The sequence below is a fragment of the Balaenoptera acutorostrata genome, chromosome 9 (assembly GCF_949987535.1).
Source record: "Balaenoptera acutorostrata chromosome 9, mBalAcu1.1, whole genome shotgun sequence".
In the NCBI taxonomy this organism is placed as follows: domain Eukaryota; kingdom Metazoa; phylum Chordata; class Mammalia; order Artiodactyla; family Balaenopteridae; genus Balaenoptera; species Balaenoptera acutorostrata.
In genome coordinates this window covers 29,156,507-29,165,180 of record NC_080072.1, presented here as the reverse complement: position 1 = coordinate 29,165,180, position 8,674 = coordinate 29,156,507, and the positions used below count along the sequence as shown (strand labels likewise).

Below are 8,674 nucleotides of genomic sequence, written 5' to 3'. Positions count from 1 at the left end.
AGGGGACACGGATTCGAGCCCTGGTCTGGGAAGATCCCACATGCCGCGGAGCAGCGGGGCCCGTGAGCCACAGCTACTGAGCCTGCGCGTCTGGAGCCTGTGCTCCGCAACAAGAGAGGCCGCGATAGTGAGAGGCCCGCGCACCGCGATGAAGAGTGGCCCCCGCTTGCCACAACTGGAGAAAGCCCTCGCACAGAAACGAAGACCCAACACAGCCATAAATAAATAAATAAATAAATATTTAAAAAAAAAAAAAAAAAACAGCGACGGGGAGATGGTGTCTGCTCCTAGGGACAAAAGGGCACGTGCAGGGGTTACTCTGTGACCCACTGGTTTACCCTCTCACTACCACACACACGTCCACAATAGCATCTTCAGCCTCCACTGCACGGTCCCTCTGTTCCTGTAGAAATTACTACGGCCAAAGATGAAATCTTCACTCTCTGAAATCTACAGCCAGATAGATGACAGCGTGATGGAAGGAAAGAGTACACTGAGTGTCTTATCGATCTACCTGCCAGCCCGTGAATGGCGGGTAATAAAAATTTATTGAAAATTAGAAAAAAAATGTCACTTATTCTGATTCCACTGAAAGGGAGTATTGATGTTGCATATGAATAAATCCCTCTTTCCCCAGCACTAAACTGTCATCCTCCCAGCCAGCCAACCCTCCAAACAGCACGGATTTAAAAATCTTGCAATTTTATTTGCATATAAAGGCCGCTAGATATAGAATATCACAATAAATTTAAAGAAACAACTGCTTTCCTAAATTTCATTAACAAGAGAACATAAAATAGAATAAAGCTCAACAGCATTTACAATGGGAAAACAGAAATGACTATTAGCGACAATATTTTGTGCTAGCGCAGATTGCATCGACACACAGTGCAAAATGGGGGGTGGGGTAGGGAGAAGGAAGTAAGGAGACGATTCAGGGTATTTAAATATAAAGGACAACTAAGCCTTATTTTAGTCAGCTTCCATTGCATCCATTTAAATCTATACACGCCTGCGACTGTACCTAGAAGTAACTCAAGCTCTTTAAGACCTTGAGTTCTGAGAAAATGTGTCAGCTCCTTCGGACTTCTGATGCCCTGCTTCAAGCACCCCTTTACAGTTGTACTGTCCTTGGCAATATTAAACTCCTAACTTAGTCATAATACACAAAAAATATTTATATATATAAACCCATATTGAAAAGGAGTCTGCACGCTCTTTTTTCTTTTTTTTTACTACATGAAATACCGGCTCTTGACAGATTCCATTTCCATATTTTTAAAGCTAAAATAATTTAAAAGAAACAAACATACAATGAATCCTTGTATAACCACGATATGGATCTCACTAGCTAAGCCATCCTCTAAAAGAGGGCCGTTTTCTTCCCTCGACACAGCTTTCTTTATAGTGACAGTGTTGAAGAGAAGTCTTTTCCACGCCTACTTTTGTTGAAAAGATTGTTCTAAATCCGGGCCACGTCTGCAAAAAAGAAGCATTCCCAAGAAAAACAACAACAACAACAAAACATCAAAAAATAAAATACTTCAGACAATACTCTTAAACAGTTGTGCAAATCTGGGTGGTTTTTAAAACACTGCCTAACTGTTTTTTCTTTTTTTTTTTTCCAGCTTAAAGCATATTAAAATAAGACTTTTGTCACCTTTTCAAAAGAAAGCTTGGCTGTCCTTTGGCGAACACTAACAATTTACAATGGCGTGGCCTTTGAGAAAACAGAAGTCATTTTACAAATTCACAACGGTCCTTTGATTCCAAATGGATGCCCCATTTAAAAAAAAAAAATAAAGAAGAAGCACAACCTCTAGCATCATTTGTGTTCCAGCAATTTACAAAAAGAACTCACATGATCTGGAAATAAACAAGGAAGAGAACTAAGTTTATAATTAGAAAAATGGCAGTTTTTAGACCTTCCCTCACATTCCAATTGGGCATTTGGAGGTTCAGGAACCCTGTGGGTTTGGAAGGTCAAATATAATTGGAGGGTTGGTCGGTTGAAAGCTGACTGTACACGTTGAGGCATTGATGTACGTTGTGTAACCGTCGGTCATAATGCCGTAACCTGTGGAGATAGAGTGTCACACTTAGTGTAAAATATACAAATGATAGTGACTCAGTGCAGGGCCATCAGACAAGGAAAACAAAAAGTCTTTGCCAGTGGGCAGTGAGATGAAATTCAGTAGAGCATCCCCCAGGTATTACAGCTTTCAGAAGCTGCCTCCCGATTTTATTTTCTTTTAAGGGAGAATCCTCTACTTCAAAGAAAAGTGATTCTTTTTTCTTTATTTCAACACTAGATTTGTTGGGGGAGAGGCTGTGATTTCTTTACTAGTGAAAATAAAGAAAAAACATTTTTTCCTCTTTTTAAAATATGATTTTCATTTCAAAGCCCTTGTATTAACTATTGAGTTCCAGGGAAGAGAATGAGTAACATACAAAACCCCTCGGGGCAAACACATCCATCATCCAAACCTCAAATGGGCTTCAGGACAGGTGAGAAGGGAAAGAGTATTGCACTGGAAGTTGGGAGAGGTGAATGCTTAGCTTCCTTACCTATAAAATAAGCTCTAAACTGCCTCAATGAAAGTTAACAATAAGTGACCTTATCTTACTTGAATTGTGTGGCTTTAATGCTGAGTTCCATTTCATTCAAAAGAATCAGGTAATCAAATGTCCAAGTGATCTGGACACCATAGGACACTGCTTCCTACGCTTACCTGGACACTGGATCAAGCAAAAACACTTCCCATAAGCAGTATAAACCTCTTGTGACCTATTGGAAGAAAGCTAAGAAAGTTTCTCTGGGTCTTTGGTACGTATATTCCTTTTATAAGTTTTAACATGTTGAAGTTTCTAGCAGGTTTGCAAATTTGCACATTTCCCTGGATACCTTATTTTGTCTTACAGCCTCTGCAATTAAGTTTGTAATTCTATGTTGGTATCGGGCTCTTATGGCACAGAAAAATACGTCTGTGAAAAAAGAAAATTATCAGGACTTATAGAAATAACTGGTAAGATTTTTTTCTTCCATTTGCTAAAATTTCTCCAAGTAAGCCTGTGGAGAGCTTAATGAGGGTCAACGGAAAAATTTCTTAAGAAAGGAAAAGAAGCATTTCAAATGTGTACTGTTTAGTTCTGGGGTCATAAAGTCTTGTTATCTCTCTCCATCAAGAGGTTGGTATTTGCCCTCTCTCTGCCCTCTTCAGCTGTCTTAAGCGAATAAAAGCAAGACAAAGTTTATTTGAATATGATCTCCTCTCTTTTAAGCAAGTTTATTATTTTGGGACTTCAGTGGAATTCCCCAATTGTCTGGCTAGTTTAAAGCTAATTAATGATTTTAAAAAAAAAAAGATGAAATGCAAACTTATAGGCACGATGCAGGAATTCAAACCTGATAACTGCTCCCCAGAAATGTTGTTTAGACACCATCTCCCATCCTATTCCCTCCCTCCAGCCCGTATCATGCCTTAGAGAAGTGCCCTCCTTTTCAGGGAGTATGGCTTAAAGTCAGGGCAGGATGACATCCACTCTTGGGGAGCCGTCCCCCGCTGCCACTGCTTTCCATCCACTCAGCTCATGCCTGACTTGGAGCAAGATGGACTTTCTCTGGCTTCTGTAGGATTATTTTCAATATGCTGTTTATTACCTGCCTAGCCAGGAAGCCACTGGATTGAGGGCTTTGAAAAGCAAACTTCACTTTTTGCTGTGTCAGGCCTAAACTCCTCACCTGTTGCAGGTTCATAAATAACTCCAGAGAACAGCCGTAAGCAGGGGCTCGAGTGAATATGGAGGCTGCCTACATACACACACCCACTGCACACAAATGTCTGTAACCAGGAGAGGCCGGTACGGCCAGAAAACCTAAGGCCTGCTGAAAGAGGCCTTGGGTCTGCCCCAAGGCCCAGTTACCCCTGGTTTGAAAAAGTCCGGAGAGACAAAACTAGAGTCCTGAAGGTTCCCGTGAGGCTTTCCGGTTCTGTGACCTTGATTCTAGATTACCTGGGAAAGCAGAAAACAGCAACTGGACCAGTTCCCACCTAGGGGAGATTTAACTATGCTGTTTAACCTCAGCCCGAGCTTATAGCACTGATGATTTCTGAGAAGTCTGAAATGGTTTTCTGAGATTAGTAAGGAAATCTCTGCCTGCAAATGTGTGGGTTCTGTCACTTCGGTTCTGTATCTTTCATTGCACATCTGAAGTTATTTTTTAGACAAAGTCTTGTCTTCCTGGGTCTTTGTGTGCATTCCATATGAAACACAATATTTAGGTAGAAGAGGACATGGAAGTTATTTAGTCTAAAATCCAGGCCATTTCTTCTGATGCTCTTAAAGAGAAAATCTGCCCTTTATTCCCTCAGGGCTTCTCTGCAAGCAGTGGTTATCTAACATTCTTCACTGGAGCCCTGAGATTCCAGAAATTGTCTGGGGTTAGTGCTGGGTTTTCCAAAAGGTGGTTTCTTACTCTCCACTCTGCTTAAAAGAGAGCAGCTCCACACAAAACACTTCGCAGCTTTATATATGTGTTTCTCCTAAGATTTCATCTCATGAAAGGGTTCCACTGGGAAAAAGAGTTTGGAAACCACCACGCCAATTACTCCTGGTGTAACTAAGGTCCCCATTGTGAATGAGATCACGGATAATGACCCAACATGTTGTGAACTCCTTTCTCCCGGTCTTACCTTCATGGATTCCACCAAACACGTGGAGTTTGGGCCGGACTCGCCTCTGGACTGTGTTTAAAAGCTCCACGCAGCCCACTCTCTGAAGCTCCTTTGGAACCCAGTCTCGAAAACCTAAGAGTAAAATGCAATCAATACTCTTAATTTTCTGTCTCCAGGTAAGGTTTCATTTAGACTTTCAGGAAGCCATAACTCACAGAAGGTTTATTACATGATCTGTAATCCTAGCCTCTCCATTAATGCTCACAATGGCTTTTAAGGAACTTTTCACTCGTCACTTTGTCTTCTTTAGGTTCTTGAATTTTTTTTTTGGTTTCCCATTTTTTTTTTCTTCCTGTTAATTAACATTTTTTTTCTGTAAGGGATTTGATTTATTCAGCCCTGGGTTTCAACTCTTCATGGGCCCAGTGACATTTATTCCCTACAGTCCCATAAGCTCTCTTTTTCTCTCAATTCAGTTACTTTCTCTTTTTTTTTTTTTATTGTATCTCTCTTATAGCAGTCTACTTCAAGATGGTTCAAAGAAGAAGGGCTAGGAAGGGCTTCCTACGTAAACTGGCCACAAGATACCTTGCTCTCTTTATTTTCTTTTTATTTTTAAAATTTTTGGCTGAGCTATGTGGCATGTGGGATCTTAGTTCCCCGACCAGGACTCGAACCCACACCCCCTGCAGTGGAAGCGCGGAGTCTTAACCACTGTACTGCCAGGGAAGTCCCACCTTATTCTCTTTAGACACATCAACTCTTAACCCTTGGTTCCTGATGACCCAAGCTTGGGAATGCCAAGTTCCTCCTCCAGTCTCCTCTTTAACAATAGTGCAACCACGGTGACCCCGTAGTGGCATGCAGCAAGCTGGGGCTGATTGACTACCTTTATGCAAAAGCCACTTAGTTCTAAGTCTAATGCAAAAAGTCCATAGAAACTGACATCAGTTATAGCAAAAGTCAGCTATCTGAATGATTATGTCCCGGAATGGAATCCAATCACCTCATTGGGATGGGGTATAAAGAAAGCAGATAGGACAAAAGGCTAAATCACAATCAGTGGGAACCCATTCCATAGCTCCATTAGTTGATTTCTACTATTCAGAAATGATCAGGCAGAAAGGGACAGGCCAGCTTATTCCACTTTGTTTGGCAAACGGTAGAAATGAAGGTTTAGCATCTCTGTAAAGACATGTTGGCTGGTGAGTAGCCAGAAAATATGGGAAATACATCAGATACAAGTAGGGGCCCTATAAAAATCCAACCAGGGATTTCAAAACTTTGTTAATTAGAGGGAAAAATCTCTAATCCACAGTGATTGGCATATTCCCTCATGGATGTGTTTTTCTTGAAGAGGGAAAACATCTCATTTCACGTGCAATCACCTAAGAAAGTGTCTTGCTCGTACCACAGTAGTGAAGTCCCATGTGCCATGGCTCCCTTAGCAGGAGAGAATTCAAGGCCAATCCCCACACCCACCCCCTACCTCCTAGTCCAGAATGTTCACAAGAATCCCAATAACTACACTGATTAAGGTTCAACATTACCTTATGAAAACTTTGCCTGACATTTTATTTTGGAACTCCGTGATGTAGATCTTACTCTGCTATATGCACAGCCACTCTCTGGATTACTCCATCTTTACTACAAAGAGAGGGATGGTAGCCTCTCTATTAAGAGTTCCTGGAATGTCTGAATTCTTTGGGGGCTAGAATTCAGACTTACTGTTACTGCCACTTGCTTTTGTACCAAAATTAATGACTTGATGAAGTCTGTGAATGAACTGTTCTGTTCAAAGTTATATTACAAATAATACTTCAGGTATGTAAATGTTTCTATGCTGAGGATGCCCAAGTCCCTCACAGTAAACAGCCTAAGGGGGATTAAGCCTGCACCCAACTAGGCTGCTCAGGGGAAGGATCAAGTTGGCTGGGATGTGGTCTCTGTAGGGTCTCATTGTGTAACTCATGCTGAGCAGAATATTTAGCCAGCAATTTAATGATTTGTTAGTCTCTAATGATTGCAAAATAGGGAAGTTAATTAATCATGACTTGATAAAGGTTATTGATAAGTATAATCTTGTAAAGTATGGAGTAGGTAGGATGGGGTAGGGAAAGAGCATGGGGATGGTGATTCTGAAGCTTTGAAAAAAGTCAGGAAGTGCTGATCTTGTGCAAATCTGTACAATTTCCCTGTCTGTAACAGAACTGCCTTCCCTTCTCTTGCTTCCCTCCCACCCCCCATCATGAAAATGTGCCACTGTGGCTCATGCCCTGGTCCTCCCTTCCGTTGTTTCTTTGTGAAACACAGAGCACTTCCCTTGTAAGGGCAGGAAGGCAGCACTAAGCGGCGTGAAGGGGAAAATATCTACAAAGATTAAATTCACATTAGGGGATGCGTGTTAGATTTTTTATTTTTCAGGCCGACAGAGGAGGGAAGTGACATGGATAGTAACCCCAAACCACAGGGAAAAAATGATGAACATCATTTATTTTTGTATTGTTTTCCTCCTCTCTCCAAAGCAAGATGATCATGAAAACTTTTCTAGCCCTGTACATTTAACAGTTTGTTAAGAGGATAGATTTCATGTTATGTGGTTTTTAATATAATTTTTTAAAAGAGAAAACTCTCCTACTAAAAGGGAAACATCTGGATTGCCTGAGCATACCTTAGTTTGACAAGGAAGCCTGCTGGTGTAATAGACACCCAGTAGATGGGAAGATCAAGGTGGTAGTCCTGTTTGAAAAATGTTCTGTGGCTAAACCAAACCACTAACAAGCTCATGAATAATTAGAAGATTATTATATAAATCAAACAATCATCTTCTGACCTATAATCTGGGTGACTGAAGGTAGCTTTGAAGCATATTGGCAATCTAAACCTGGATGCAGGTTCACTGTATCTATAAGATGAGTATCTTTTAAAGTAATATTCAACGTAAGTCCTTACTTAACACCTTAGCTAAAAAAAGAAAAAAAAAGGATTCTTTTCTTGTATAATTAGCTCGATGTTATACTTAAAGATCTCCTAGGTTCCACTATTACATGGAAAAGGAAAATGAACTACTTTGAATGAAAGTTTCCATCATTTCATTACCATTCAAAAGCCCTGTGATTGGGAGGTCTGTGTCTTCCTTCCATTCCCCATCCCCCTCCCTCACTCCAAAGTGAATATAGTTCTTAAAATAAATTATCAAGCTCAAAAGACTGTGGTGCTCTATACTCATTTGATTTCCCCTGACCTGACTAAATCAAAAAATTTAATTTCAAGAACACCTGTAAGCCCAGAAGAACTGCTGAGTTCAATGATCATACTGGGTTTCTTTAAAGACACTGACTTTTCTTTTTGTATTCACTTTTTTTTTTTGAGAAAAATGATTATGTCCCTGAAGCATTACTCATTATGCTTGGGGAAAAAAAAGGCATCACGTATGACGAAAGAACACCTTTGCTTCACTTACCGAGAGGAGGTCCGTGTGTCATGAGTATGTCGATGCCCTCGGGGATAAGGTTCCACTTGTCCAGCAGAGACTGACCTCTGGGCAGGTTAAAGCCCCAACCATTAAACCACGGGGTCCTTTGGGGGAGATAATGCACATGGTATCAGGCCAGCAGAGCCACGTTTCCGCTCTACGCTGTTTCTCTCTCGCACATTCCCCCACGGTTTGCATTGCTCTCTTTTCTCTTTTTGATGGTTGGCCCTGGCAGCAGGATGCTTTTTTGTTGACTGCTTCAAAACCAATTCATTTGAAAGCAAGTGTGGAGCCTACAAATTGTTCAACTAGAAAGAGGCACAAGAGCCTTTACAGTGGAGACTTTCCCAGCAGACCTCTATCAAAATCTTAACAATGCTTTGTCTTCCCCCAAATCTCAGTGCTTCCTAAAGATGCCCAGCCCAGATCCGAAGCATGTCCATCCTTCCTGTAGTGCCTCAGGGCTAAGAAATTCCATCAGCCCTCCTTCTTCCTCCCCATCACTGTGGAATGGCTTCACTAG

General features: G+C 41.1%; 1 protein-coding gene across 6 annotated transcripts in view; it reads right to left on the bottom strand.

Annotated features, from left to right (window-relative positions):
• Positions 1–685: 685 nt before the first annotated feature.
• MPPED2 (metallophosphoesterase domain containing 2) overlaps positions 686–8,674 on the bottom strand; it is a 174,572-nt gene continuing 166,583 nt past the window's right edge. For all 6 annotated transcript variants that reach the window (XM_057553650.1, XM_057553647.1, XM_057553649.1 and 3 more), the window contains 3 exons: positions 8,140–8,255; positions 4,695–4,808; positions 686–2,077 (listed from right to left, as the gene is read on the bottom strand). In XM_057553650.1, the coding sequence (XP_057409633.1) occupies positions 1,959–2,077; positions 4,695–4,808; positions 8,140–8,255 (349 nt within the window). In that variant the 3' untranslated portion in view covers positions 686–1,958. The remainder of the gene's footprint in view (positions 2,078–4,694; positions 4,809–8,139; positions 8,256–8,674) is intronic.